Source organism: Panthera uncia (assembly GCF_023721935.1).
Source record: "Panthera uncia isolate 11264 chromosome B2 unlocalized genomic scaffold, Puncia_PCG_1.0 HiC_scaffold_24, whole genome shotgun sequence".
Taxonomy (NCBI): Eukaryota; Metazoa; Chordata; class Mammalia; order Carnivora; family Felidae; genus Panthera; species Panthera uncia.
Genome location: NW_026057580.1, coordinates 91,781,657 through 91,796,940, shown reverse-complemented (window position 1 = coordinate 91,796,940; position 15,284 = coordinate 91,781,657). Strand labels below are relative to the sequence as shown.

Genomic DNA, 15,284 nt, shown 5'->3' with positions numbered 1-15,284 from the left:
GCCATTCTTCAGGAAGGTGTCGCATATTGGCTCTAAGCCAATAGCAGCCTATTTTCTGTAGTGACAAGCAGAGGGACCCTTCAGCCTGCTCACTGTTCCCCTCGTCACTACTTCCATTTCTGTGTCTGGTGCACCAGAAGAGAGAGGCGGTAGGGTAGCTCCAGTCCTGGGCGTGAAGGTGTCTCTCCTTCCCGTGGCACAAGGACAGAGTGCTCACTGGATAGGCCTTTAGCCAAAAGCAAATGATAGAACACAGAGTTGGAAGAGACCAGCAATCACTCAATCCAACTCTTAGTGTGTTACATTAGAGGGAGGAGAAATGACATCTGGCTAGTCAAGAGTGGAGCCAGGACTTACACATTTCTACTGTGATTCATAGCCCAATATTTTATACATTCATTAACTTATTCATGCTTTTATTGAGTACCTACTATATGCCATTCAATTTGCTAGGCAATTAGTGGGGTAAAAGATGAACAAACCATTCGGGTTGCTTGTGATATGGGATAGGAGAATCGTATAATGACACATTTACAATGAGTACATGTATTGCTATCTTAGAGGTCTATACGGGGGTAATAGTGGCAGAAATTAAGAACATCATCTACTGTTGGGAAGTTTGGTGTCATTGAAGGCAGTCAAGGGCAGCTTCAAAGAGAACAGGTTTCTTACGCAATGCACAGAGGGTGCTGTGTGATAGAAGATGAAGAGAAGGGCATTCCTTGATACTTAGAAGGAGGAGAAGGGGATATTATTATCACAAGAGAGCTGTGTTCAAAAGAGTGTGGTTTGCTACTCTGAAGCGATGCTCTATAAATCAAGTTTGGAAAATTCTGCATACTGTGTTCCTGACTTTGTGATTATTCGGCATTTTTAAAATTTTCGACTTATTTTTTCATGAACCATTGTGTGTGCATGTGTATGTTCGTGTGTGTAGATGTGTGTGTGAGAGAGAGAGAGAGAGAGAAAAGGATGCACTAACTACCTGTGAAACACCTGTGGGAAGAGCCACTTTCCACCTTCCTCCACAGTGTCACTCATCTGTCTCTTGGTTTCCATCCCTTGGGCACCGCTATCATCCAAGCCCTTATTTTGATGTCCCTGTACATTTGCAATGCCACCTAAATGCTTTTTCCCCTCCAATACTAAATACCACCATCTCATTAGTATTTTTTTCAAGTTTTAACAAGGTTTATCTTTTATGTATTTGTCATTCTTGGGTAATATGTTCACCTGATAGAAAAATTTAAGGGGCGCCTGGGTGGCTCAGTCGGTTGAGCGTCTGACTTCGGCTCAGGTCATGATCTTGCGGTCTGTGAGTTCGGGCCCTGCGTCGGGCTCTGTGCTGACAGCTCAGAGCCTGGAGCCTGCTTCTGATTCTCTGCTCCCCCTCTCTCTCTGCCCCACCCCTGCTGTACTCTGTCTCTCCCTGTCTTTCAAAAATGAATAAACATTAAAAAAAAAAAAAAAAAAAAAGACCTGGCAAGCCTGAAAAGGTTTTAAAAAAAAAGAAAAATTTAAAAGTGCAACACAATTTGGGGCACCTGGGTGGCTCAGTCGGTTAAGTGTCTGACTTCGGCTCAGGTCATGATCTCAAGGTTCGTGGGCTCAAGCCCCGCGTTGGGCTCTATGCTGACAGCTCAGAGCCTGGAGCCTCCTTTGGATCCTGTCTCTCTGTCTCTCTCTGTCCTGCCCTTGCTTGTGCTTTGTCTCTCTCTCTCTCTTTCAAAAATAAATAAACAAATAAAAGTGCAACAGGATATATAGTGAAAAGTCATTCTCTCATCTTTGACCCCCACCCAGCCAGCTTCCCTCTTTTATTGGCAAGCACTATTATTGGTTTCTTGTATATTCTGCTAGAGAGATTTTACAAATGTACAAATTAGAATTTTCTTTTTCTCCCTTTTATACATAAATAGGAGCATAGGATAAACACCATTCTGTTCTTTGCTTTTTTTTTCACTTAGCAGTATATCTTGGAGATCTTTCCCTATCAAGAACTTCTCTATGAAGAGCTTCCTCATTCTTTGTTTAGTGGCATTATATTCCATTATATGGAGTTACCATCATTTATTTAACCAGATTCTAATTGGTAGACATTGATGTTGTGCCCAGCCTTTGCTCTTACAGTGTCCCAATGTATGCTGATACTTCTTTATGTATATCGCTCACCTTAAAAAACATGCTGACTGCCAGTTGTTCACAAAGCACTTTATTGTGGCATTCAAGGCCTTCTTTAGTAAGGCCTCAAATAACTTTCTAATATTATTGGTACATGCCAAAGTGAACTTTCTTCTTAGTCCAGTGATCAAATTCAAGATCTTTTTCAAATACCTCTTTAACTCTCTTCTCTATACTTCCTCAAATGAACTGTCTTCTCCAGCCCCCAGTCATCATTTGTGTCATTCCCTAAAAGGGTCTTTGCTATTCCTGGTCCTCTAACTTGGATCCCTACCTTCCTGCTTTGCCTTTGAAAGTTGTCTTGTCCTCTTTGACTCATCTTGAGTTCCACCTTCTCTGCTGATCTTCCCAGACTTCCTCCAATCTTAGGAACATCTTCTTTCCCTTTGAAATGTAAGCCCTTGCTGTAGCATTGCTCTTTAGACCTAGTATGTGTGTACATACACTCATGTGCACCCAGGCATGTGATGTTTCTTTTTAAATGTGTACGTGTCCTCTTTGTCCTCCCCCCCTTTTTTGACCCACAAGATTGTGAAGTATTGAAGGGCTTATTTAGATTTTATATACACAGCTTTATGGCTTTCAAAATTACCCACTACAGTTCCTTCCTCTGTAGATTTTTATTTACTCATCTGTTATCCTTAAACGTTCAAAAATCTTACGTACTGCTCTAAGTCAAAATCCTTGTCAGTTCCCTCTTTGCCCCCACGTTGATCCTGGGATGAAGAAGGATAGCTGGTCGGCTGGGACTTGAATAGCTCCTCTGCTCCTTTCTTACCTCACCAGATCTGGCTCTTCTTCTTAGCCAGATGGACCCACCCTTGAGGCTCCACAAAAGCCTCACATTCTCTGTTTCCATGACAACATACATGCCATCATTTCCAAAATTCTGTCCCATTTCTCTTTCTAAATCATGATTCCCCAACCTCGGTGAAGCCTTTATGCCATAGGCTTTTCTGGATTATCTCTTCCATGTCTCTAGGCATTTAAACAACTGGAACTAATGATCATGAGAGCTTGCATTATCAACAGCTTTCTATGCACCTGACACAGGATAGCTACGTTATTTACACGATCTCACTCCTCACAGCCTAGAGGACAGAGATGCTGCCTGCAGTGTATTTTTTGCACTACACTTTTTATTGAACAATATGTAAGTTGTATCTGTGACTGTTCATTGTCAGATGTCCTCATCTATATGTGGGTTTAGCCACTCTGATAAGTGGCCAATACCCTTTATTTCCCAAGAGCCAGCATCTGCATGGTCCCCTCCCAGGGTGTAAGTGAGGTTGTACATAGGGAAAGTGAACTCCTTTTAACCTTTCCCCAGAGAGATCGTGGCTGATAATTCACACGTGTTCTGCAAGAATGATTTTTAGATTATTCAGTTTTTGGATTTTACATATTTGTACTGTTTCCTTTAAACCATTGACAACACCTTTGTGTTCTCTCGTTTCCATCAGATTATAAGTCTTTCAGATACAGAAACATATGATATACTTCCTGAAATTTCTAATTGCTAATAAAATTGTTAATACAAATACATCAAATAGTTAATTATCAAATTAATTTTGTATTAACGTCTGCTTTATTTTTTTCTTTTCTTATTTTTTAGGAAATCATTTGCCAGAAGAATACTGTGAGTATTTTCCCTAACTCTTCCAGAAATTTTTTATCATTTCTGTTCTATCAACTAATCTCTGGTTGTTTTTTTTTAATCTCCACAAATTATTAACTTCTATCTCTGTTTTTCCTCTTTAGAGTTTCTGAGGTATCAATATAAATATGGTTATTTTATCTAAATATTTCTTTACGGTGAAAATTTATAAATGGTGGGAGATGATGCTGACACCCGTTTGTTTTTGTTTTGTTTTGTTTAAGTTTATTTATTTGAGAGAGAGAGTGCGCACATGCATATAAGCGCAGGGAAGGGGCAGAGAGAGAGAGAGAAAGAGAGAATCCCAAGCAGGCTCTGCTTTGTCAGCACAGAGCCTGACGTGGGGCTCGATCCCACAAACCGTGAAATCGTGGCCCCAGCCCCAGCTGAGATCAAGAGCCAAAGGCTTAACTGAGTCACCCAGGTACCCTAATGCCTGTTTTTTTTTTTTAGCATATATACTTATATTTTGGGGAAAAAAAATGTTTCCATAGTATATCCAGTTTTCTAGCATATATACGCACGAGTACATATATGTGTCTGTGTGTCTACATATGTTTATATATACACATATATAGATGTCTGTATCTGTGTATAAATTATATAACACAAATTATAAGTACAGATATACACATATATATATATATATATATATATATACACACACCTACATACATAGATACATGTCAGTCTATTATCTGTCTATCTATACAGGTTGATTTAAGTTCCTGAGTCTAGCCTGCCTTTGAGACTACACTACAGAATTCCTACTTTCCACACAGTACTAAACAAGAGTTAAAAAGTGATAAAAGTAAATTTCAAATTTTAAAAGTGCATGAAGAAAATTTATATATATTAGGGAATCAGACTTGATAGGCTAGTGGTTGTATTTTTCATTTAGAAAATAAGCCAGCATTTAAAAACCTTAAAGAATGTATCTCTACAAATTAGATTGGAAATAATACCCTACATAAAGATCAGCACGTGATTTAAGATGATAAGATTAAAAGTACAAGTGGTAGTTTGTCCTTCCATCTGAAAGTTTAAAACTTACTGTTAAGATTGCACCAAGTCAGAGGCTCATTGCAACATAATGTCATTATGCACTTTTATTCTTCACATCTGGACAGGAAATGAGCAATTATTGCTTCAGGCATCTGTTTAGCGTAGCAGTTTTATTAAACAAATATTGATCATGTATTGTGTGCCAGGCTTTGAGCCTCGTGCCACGGGGATTCACTGTGGAGACTGAAAGTGGAAGCAAGCAGATTCAAAACTGCTCCGTGAGACAGCAAATGACAAGTGCCAGAGTCTAGCTGGGGGAGAAGGTCAGGACACAAATAAGCAAAGACACAAATTAGAAAATTAACGTAGGGAGGGGCGCCTGGGTGGCTCAGTCGGTTAAGCGTCCGACTTTCGGTTTCCACTCAGATCATCATCTTTCAACTTCGTGGGTTGGAGCCCTGCATCAGGCTCTATGCTGGCAGCATGGAGCCTGCTTGAGATTCTCTGTATTCCTCTCTCTGTGCCCCTCCCCAACTCATGCTGTCTCTGACTCTCAAAATAAAACAAATAAGCATAAGAATTTTAAGAAAAGAAAGAAAGGAAAGAAAATTAATGCAAGGCAATGTGAAGAGTGGGTGGCCGTGTATCAAGTGGTCAGAGAGGTCTTTCAGAGGAGGTAGCATTTACAAAGACCTAAATGGTAGGAAATTGCTAACCACACCCACTGATGGGTCAGACATGTGGAGAAGCAGGCTTGCAAGGTGACTGGAATATTGCACGTTATGATCTGGTCACCTGTTGACCTGAGTAAGCAGTGGGGTTTCAGCTACTGGGTGTCCTTATCAAAAGTCGAGTATTTTGAGCATATATTTCGATATGTTTGAATGCTTCGGTTCACCTTTATGCAGCTTTCAAAAATTGAAAAACAGAATCAGTATGGTTTTTTTTAAGTGAAGATAATAGAATAGGACTAGATTTTGAACTGCAGGTTTTTATAGCCCTGAGCACAGGCACGGGCCAGAGAGATTGCTGTTGTCATTTTATGATCATGCCTTAGTGCTTTGAAGTTTAAGGAAATGTGGTCTTTCTTTTTCAAGAAGCAGGTCTAAACATTTTAGAATTGGTACCTTATTAATAAGGCAGTTGTTGTGCCTGAGATGTCTGTTCTTGATCACATAGTGTTTTCTTTTTTAATTTGCTTTGGATTATCAGTTATTTGAAACTCTGGGTGAAATAGCAATCTGTAAACAGAAATTGCAACGCTAACGTTTCTAAGTTTTAAGTGAGCCATCCCTGGGAAAAAAATATTCCCGTATTATTAGTTTTCATCATTTTGAAAAAAAAAAAAAAAGTGCTTTTCTCTGCAGTTGGTTGGTATCTTTTAAAGAAACAGTGTTACAACCAAACCTCACACTTTGCCCCCACTGCAGGCTCACTGCGCTGTGTCTTAGTTCAGGCCTGGTAGCATCTATGTGCCTCCTGCAGCTTCTCACCCTCCACTTCGTTTGGACACCAACAATGGGGAATGAAAAAAATATGTATTTATTGCCTTCGAAACATAGGGAAGAGACTCCACAAAGTGCAGTGAGGCCAGGAACTTAGGAAAACCTTGGCGTGCTGGTTATTTTCAACAAGGATTCTGAAGCCTTACTCCACGGGGTTTGAAGAAGACAGTCGCAGGAGTACATTTTTCTCTGCTGTTTGCAAGACTCTCATTTTACTTTCTTCACCCCTGCAGTGGTGATGCACACCCAGATGTCTGAGAGTCATCCTCTCCCAGGATTGTTTTACGCAGACGCTTTATTCCCCAGTGCCCAGTGTTTCAATAGTTCTGTATGCTGTTTCATGTCTTGTACACAAATACACGTGGTATTAAGGCTTCTGAGGATACAGAACTTGGTGCAGCAGCAGCAGCAGCAGAATATTTTGAAATGCTAACAGTGTTTTTCTGGCTTACTGGCTTTTCATCTATTCTAATTTTTGACTTGGAAGATTCAGAGCATTTCTTTTTAAATTTTGAGTTATAGAACTTATCTAAGACAGGAATATTTGATTCTGTTGCCCTTTTATAACCCACTCATAGTTACAGCTCTAGAAACCTTGGGGAGCAAGCTCTTGGTACACTTGCCTTTCTTTTCTGCTTAGGCAGTGGATCTGGTGAAAAGGCTCACGTTGGTGGATATGCTGTAGGATCTCAGAAACATTTAAAAAAATTTTTTTAATGTTTTATTTATTTTTGAGACAAAGCATGAGCAAGGGAGGGGCAGAGAGATAGGGAGACGCAGATTCCAAAGCCGGCTGCGGGCTCTGAGCTTTCAGCACAGAGCCCGACGTGGGGCTCAAACCCACAAATCATGAGATCATGACCTGAGCCGAAGTCAGATGCTTAACCGACTGAGCCACCCAGGTGCCACTCAGAAACATTTTAGAAACAGGATATGTTTATTTTTCTTCTTCCTGACTAGTCTTCCAAATTATTGTTCCGTGAAGGAGAACTTAAGAAAGGAACAATTTAATGAACTTAATTTAAAAATCAAATCTCCACCTCTGGAAGTTCTTCTCATACTTTAAGTGGAAGTCAGGTCCTGTTTCAGCTCAACACTACCAGACGTACAACAGGTGCCTCAAAGAATATGTTCGTAAAGAATTCAGTCTGGCTGGAAGAGCATTTGTCACTTCTCGTCTGTTTGCTGTGAAGCTATGGCTTGGCTCATTCAGGGTTCCATGAAAGTGACCTGAGGCAAAGCGTTGGTGCGTCAGCATGCAGGGGCCACTCAGGAGGATGCAGAACCCTCTAACGATTATGGCATAACCTCCAGAGAAGTCTCTAGGCTAGAGTCCCAAACACATCACAGACCAGCTGCATGACCTCCACAAGCCTAATCTGAATCCTCCTATAAAACAGGGATGATAGCACCTTCTTCAGTGGGTTGTTGGGAGCATGTATGACCTCCCTTGGCATGTGCAAGTGGTGAGTCATTGTTTGCTCTCGTTTGTTTAGTTGTAAGGGTAAGAGAAGTGATGTGTTGTTCCCCGTAATACTGAAATGGCTAGGATCTGGCAATCTGGGCTCTCTGTGCTCCCTAGAACGGTGATGGGGTTTCCCACATAGCTCATTCTACTTCTCTTTTCTCTGCCTTTTTCTTTTTCTCTGTCTGTGGCTTTTCTCTTAGAGGTCTCTCATGTTGCCTTAGATTGAACCACACCAAATACTTCCCAGGTCTGTACTTTTGTTGGAAACTCTTGGACATTCCAATCATGTATTTCCAACTATCTTCTGGACATTCTCACTTTAGGGGTTCAGCTCCCCTGAAATCATAGCCTTCCTCATAGTGAACATTTCACCCTTCCCACCCCAAATCAGATACCAAACTCTTGAAGTGCCTCTCACATATTACCTGGAAGTCAGGTTCTGTTTGTGATTTATTACCTGATCTATATAACAAGTACCCCTGACTATAATATATTCATAAATAATTCAGTCTGATTGATGTTGTTGTTAATGATACCACTCTTTTTAGGTAGCCCCATTTAAGACTGTGATTATGTTTTCTTTCTTGCTCTGAATCTGTCCATGATTCCCCCTGCCCAGCACAGACAGTTTAAAACCCTTAGCTCTGCATTCTCTCCCTTCTCTGAGCTCTAAGATCTGGTCAGACTTGCTTACTGAGGGGTGTCCAGTCCAATTTCTCCTTTATTCTACTTTTGTTCGTGCTAGTGTTCCCTCACTTGACATCATTGGGAATCAATAGAAGGTCGGGATGAGTGAGTGGAGAGTGGCATGGGCTGAGGCCAGAGAGAGAAGCAGGATTTGTATCATCAGGCCCCTGTAGGCCACAAGGACATGCCTTATCCTCATCCCACTGCCTTTCGCAGTGAGGGAAGTGATCTGATACAGGTTGTTAAAAGATCACTTTGATGGCTGGGTAGACAAGAGATTGGAGGACGAGAGTGAAAGCAGGGAGACCACCTAAAAGCCAGTGACAATGGCTCAGGCCAGGTATGTTGGTCACATGACCTGCCACGCAGGCAGAGAAGATGGAGGGAAATGGACAAATATGAGATCCATTCTGGAGGCAGAGTAGACTGGACTCTGATAGGATATGGGTGGTGAAGGAAATGGAAGTGTCAAGGAAAACTTCTGGGTCTCTAGTTGTAGTAACAGAGAGGCTAACGGAGCCGTGACTGTGACCGAGCAGACTGGAGGGAGCAGCTTTGTTCTGACATCACTCAACAGCCTAGCCTGTCAGGTGGGCAGCCCTTAACGTTAGCTCTTATTCTTGTCGTGTATTTACACTATGTCTCTGTGATTAAATTTTAAGCTCCCCAGAGGCTGAAGGCTGTGTTTTAAACTACTCTATTTTTCCTGCAGCATATATCACAAATGCCTTAGCCATGAGACATGGTGAATAAATATTTAACTGATTGATGGAAGCTGTGCCATACTGTTTTTTTGTGAGGTGTTTTTTTTTTTTTTTTGCATCATCTGTAAGCCCTAATTATTTAAAGTAAGCAATTAAAGAAATTGGAGGGAATTTCCATTTTCATAGGTCATAAATAAGAAATGAGGTTTGCTGTTTCGCTTCATATTCAGGATTACTGTTGAAAATGACTCACTGCTCTTGGGATTTCCTGAGTGTGGGGTCTCCAGGCCACCTCACCACCTCCCGGCCTCTCCTCTTTCCACAGATGTGCACTGGGAACTACACATTCGTTCCTTACATGATCACTCCGCATAATAAAGTCTACTGCTGCGATAGCAGCTTCATGAAGGGGTTGACAGAGCTCATGCAACCGAACTTCGAGCTGCTTCTTGGACCCATTTGCTTACCTCTTGTGGACCGTTTCATTCAACTTCTGAAGGTGGCACAAGCAAGTTCCAGGTAAGGTGGACTAATGCCGCCTGATGATGGTAATGGAGTGCTGTGCATCTTATCAGAGGTTTCTTAGAGATGGCACACAGCCAAGAACCGGGAACATAAAAGTATGGTATCCTCCAAGTAGGTAAAAATAGATGCCACATAGTTCACTTTATTCACAGAACAACTGGAGATCAGAAAGGAAGAAAAAAAAGACTGCTAACTACATTATAGTAATGGTAGAGATATATATTCAAAGTAAGTATAGAAACACCATCAGAATAAACGTCCCGGGAACTTTTCGTATAAGAGCAAGAACTGTGCTAAAATTGCTGGCAGCATTATTATATTTTAGTTAAGAACAATCACTTATGTTAATAAATGATGATGCTGAGTCAGAAAGTAAACGCCGTATTATGACCAAATCTTAGGCACGCCTGACTTATTTGGAACAATTCCTATTCCAAACGGTAAAATGAAAACGTTTTGGCATTTCTAGAGGTACATGTCAGGTTCTTGGAAAATTCGTTAAAATGCAGTATCTTTACCTAATTTTTTCTGAAGCAAAGCTAAAAGGAATAAAGGACTCCCAGATTCTTAATAATGCGCAATCTCTGAGGTGTTCATTCTGCGTACCTTGTGAACTAAAAGCTACCAGTGCTGCAAATTTTGTTTCCTTATACAATCATTGCTTTTAATTGAAATCCTTTCTCGTATTAACTCTTTGAAATGTGTGTTTTCCCACCAGCCAGTATTTCCGGGAATCTATACTCAATGATATCAGGAAAGCTCGTAATTTATACACTGGTAAAGAATTGGCAGCTGAATTGGCAAGAATTCGGCAGCGAGTAGATAATATTGAAGTCTTGACAGCAGATATTGTCATAAACCTGTTACTTTCCTACAGAGATATCCAGGTGAGAAGATGCTTAAAGTAAAATCTTCATCATGTAGCCTGTTGGAGGAATAAGGGAGAGTTAACATCGGATTTCAGTGAGCTAAGAGGTTATTCATGTCACTACATGTAATTTTTTGTTGATTTTTCTAAGCTTCCATCCTGAGAATCTATGATAAGTAAAAAAAAAACTCCTATGAGTTTCCTGTCTGTGGGATGTGTAATGAGGTACTTGTATGGTAAAGGTCTTTTTCCTCCAGAAGAACAAAAAGAAAAGTTTGCGTGCATAGCTAATCTGTGGACGATCTATTCAGACACACCCATCAGCCAATATTGTGAAAACTTTGTTTTAGCAAAAGCAGAAATGTGGGGGGCTTTCTGGTGATATCTCTTACTCCTTGAAATCATGTGGCTTGAAATTAATAGTGCTAGATCTGACTAGCTGGAAGCAAGACATATGCAACTGATTAATTATTAAAATAACCTTTAAAATATATCATGTAAAACACACCAACATACCATTTAGTTTTATTGATAGGTCTTATAATTTTTTAATATGGTACATAGAATGAAATCCTCTCGGAGTTGGGGATTTGCTATTAGATTTTTTATAGTAAAATGCAAGTGACTTCTGGTTTCTTATTCCTAGGCTTTCAGGCCCAAGTAAAGCTTCATGAAGACAACAGAGATTCACATACATGTAGAGGTGTGGTACTTAGGGTCCCAAGACTAGGATAGCTTGACACAATATCATCTTGTTACATGTGACAGAAGCTCAGTCAGTTGCTCCATGTCCTGGATGTTTTGAAAATTATTTCTAAAAAAAAAAAAATTATTTCTTTGAAAGTAATTGATGAGACACTGTATACCAGGAATCTGGCTCCATGGAGAAGTAAGCCATCCATAGTTAGACAGTATAGTATTGTCATTCTAGATGATTTATTGTTTGGGGAGGGGGGGCGTCAGATGTGGTAACTGTATTTTAATGTTTTTATCTATATAATCAAATTTCTTATTTAAGAAAAAAAAAGTTTCTTTATGGTTCTAGATTCTTTTTGGTTCTTGATTCCAGATTCCTCTGGATTTTAGTTTTCTTTTTAACACCCTTCTCGGATTCACATATCTCATTGTCAAAAAGCATTTCATTGTCAGAACTTTCTCCTAATAGTTGAATTCTGTGTTACTCTCCTCTTGTTTAAAGGACTATGATTCTATTGTGAAGCTGGTAGAGACGTTAGAAAAGCTGCCAACCTTTGATTTGGCTTCCCATCACCACGTGAAGTTTCATTATGCATTTGCACTGAATAGGTAAGAAAAAAACCTTTCTGTCCACAAAGTGCTAACATCCTGTTTTATAACCTGCGTATTCTTCCTAGGGTATGTTTTCACCACAGCATTGCAGCCACTCCCTATTAGAATGTAATATTAATATTTCTACTTCAACCGTATGAAGTATAAGAAGCATATGCATTTTGATTTTTAATTTTTTTGTCCCTCACAGTTTGTATATGTAAATTCTTAAAATTCTTTTTCTTCTCTGTCAGAGTTTGTATTTACTATTTATACTTGGTCAGAATCTTTTTCAATTGCATGAACATGATGTTATTATTCTTAGGCAGATATCCTCAACACCAAATGGTTATTCACTTAAAAATTTACTAGGTTCGTACCCTATGACCCAGCAATAGCACTGCTAGGAATTTACCCAAGGGATACAGGAGTGCTGATGCATAGGGGCACTTGTACCCCAATGTTCATAGCAGCACTTTCAACAATAGCCAAATTATGGAAAGAGCCTAAATGTCCATCAGCTGATGAATGGATAAAGAAGATGTGGTTTACACATACAATGGGATACTACTTGGCAATGAGAAAGAATGAAATATGGCCTTTTGTAGCCACGTGGATGAACTGGAGAGTGTTGTGCTAAGTGAAATAAGTCACACAGAGAAAGACAGATACCATATGTTCTCACTCTTAAGTGGATCCTGAGAAACTTAACAGAAACCCATGGGGGAGGGGAAGGGGAAAAAAAAAAGAGGTTAGAGTGGGAGAGAGCCAAAGCATAAGAGACTCTTAAAAACTGAGAACAAACTGAGAGCTGATGGGGGGGTGGGAGGGAGGGGAGGGTGGGCGATGGGTATTGAGGAGGGCACCTTTTGGGATGAGCACTGGGTGTTGTATGGAAACCAATTTGACAATAAATTTCATATATTGAAAAAAAAATTTACTAGGTTAGGGTAAGGGCATTTATGTCTAGGTCAACATATTGCTAACCAAAGAATATTTTCGTTTTCACTGCTTTGAACACAATTATTATCAAAACTCCATTGACCACATTTTAGGACATGTATCCATGAGTCCGCTAACACAGCGTGAACACTCCTACTTCCAGTCCTGCCTCTGTGCCTTCTGTCCACATCGTGGCACACACCTCAGTGCCACTTTCTACAGTTACCAGGGAGGCCATCCATGCTCTGGCCATGGAGAAGCCCAAAGCACTGAACTGTCCAAAGCCTGTTAGTTGTGCTGTTCTCTTCCATGATAGCAAGTTGAATATACATGTGGTTACTACAACTGAAGAGAATGAGAAAAAGAAAAAGGAGGGACATTACATCTCCAGAGCACTTGTCACGTGTCACTTAAGGCTTATTTTATAGATGAGGAAACTGAAGCTGGGAAGAGTTGAATGGCCCATAGTTAACAAGCATAAAACCGAGGCTCAACCCGAGATCTAGTGATTCTGATGTCTGTGTTCTTCATCACTGGATTCTCCTGTCTCTGTCTACAGAGAAAAATGTCTGCATGCTATTTAGCCACAGATAGTTCCTTTCTTTCTTTATCTGCCCAAACTGTAGAACTTGCTATCTTTATCAGTAAATGTGGAATGAAAGTAGATTTCATTTCCCCATTTATTAAACATCTATTTCTTTGGCTTTGACAGAGTGAGATGAGACCTCCAGAGATTACCAGCTCCAGCTGGCTCTCAAATGAATCTTTTTTGAAAGATGGAATGGAATATGTTCTATTTTTAAATGAAAAATGGGACTCCATAAGAGCCTCTTATATTTTCTTCATTTGTGTTTTAATTTTGCCTTTCCTAAAATACAATATAATGAATTGATAAGCATATTTTTTGAAGTGTTATTATAAACTCAAGGTATTTAGGACAAAGTAAAAAAAAAAAGAAATTCATAGACAGATCTATTTAAAGTCATAATGGAGAATAGAAATAACTTTTTTATAGCAGCTTTATTGAAAGATAATTCATGTATCATACAATTGACCTCTTTCAGGTGTACAATTCAGTGGTTTTTAATATAGTAACAGAATTGTATGACCATCAACACAATAAATTTTATGATTTTTTTATGTCCCCCCAAAGAAACCCCCTACCCATTAGCAGTCACTCTCCCTTTCCCCCTGAAAATCTCCCAGACCTAGGCAATCACTAATCCACTTTTAGTCTCCAGATTTGCCTATTCTGAACATTTCATGTAAATGGAATTATATTATTTGTAATCTTTTGTAACTAGCTTCTTTTACTTAGCATCATGTTTTCAAGGTCCAAGAATAATTTTTAAGAGGATTTTTATCTGGTTTTTGAGAATAGTCTGCACATACTTGCTATTTTATTTTTTTAATGTTTACTTATTTATTTTGGGAGACAGAGTGAGAGAGAGAGAGCGTGTATGCACTCAAGTGGGGGAGGGGCAGAGAGACAGAGAGAGCGGAATCCCAAGCAGACTGCACACTGTCAGCACAGAGCGCCACGCAAGGCTTGATCTCACGAACTGTGAGATCATGACTTAAGCCAAAATGGAGAGTCAGAGGCTTAAGTGACTGAGTTCCCCAGATGCCCCATACACTTGCTATTTTGAAATAAGCTACATAAACATCTTCCTTAGATGATCAACTGGTGATACAAAGACATCAGGCAACTCTTGGGTTAAAGTCAGTTTGTTGGTGTTGTCTGTGAATGAGTTTGCACAGTGTTTTGGAGCAAAAGCCGTTGAAACCTAGAGTCAGGGTTTGGGCTGGGTTTGGATTACTTGACTGTCCCTTTTAAGGGCACAGACCATTCCTAATCTCACTCCACACCCTTGAACCTGTGGATCATAAACGTATGTTCTACGAAATTAGAGGGACTCTGGATAAGTAAGTGCAAATCCATCGCCAGGATCCGGAAAGGAGCACAGAAGTGACCCGTGTTAGACCCAGTAGACGTGTGATAGGATGAAAAAGACAAAAAGACTTAGGACAGAGGTTTACAGGTGACTCTCAAAATCTCCTTGTTGCTTTTATCCTGCCAAACTTCACTATTGTGAACCAATACATCAAATAGAATTTTAAAAATGTAATTACCCTGCATTGCTCCTATAATCTATATTGAAACGGTGATGTTTTCTTTCCCTACCGTAGGAGAAATCTCCCTGGAGACAGAGCAAAAGCTCTTGATATTATGATTCCCCTGGTGCAAAGTGAAGGGCAAGTTGCTTCAGATATGTATTGCCTAGTGGGCCGAATCTACAAAGATATGTTTTTGGACTCTAATTTCCTGGACACTGAAAGTAGAGACTATGGAGCTTCTTGGTAAGTATATAGGATAAAGTAATTACTTGATAAATCCATGACATGAAAAAAATGGTTTGCAAATGAGGGTGTTATCCTTTAGATTGTATATTAT

General features: G+C 39.8%; 1 protein-coding gene across 2 annotated transcripts in view; it reads left to right on the top strand.

The window, feature by feature from the left end:
* Positions 1-15,284, top strand: part of MAP3K5 (mitogen-activated protein kinase kinase kinase 5) — a 204,885-nt gene that overhangs the window by 75,366 nt on the left and 114,235 nt on the right. For both annotated transcript variants that reach the window (XM_049654422.1, XM_049654423.1), the window contains exons 3-7: positions 3,797-3,820; positions 9,533-9,726; positions 10,451-10,619; positions 11,799-11,905; positions 15,020-15,190. In XM_049654422.1, coding sequence (XP_049510379.1) covers positions 3,797-3,820; positions 9,533-9,726; positions 10,451-10,619; positions 11,799-11,905; positions 15,020-15,190 — 665 coding nt within the window. The remainder of the gene's footprint in view (positions 1-3,796; positions 3,821-9,532; positions 9,727-10,450; positions 10,620-11,798; positions 11,906-15,019; positions 15,191-15,284) is intronic.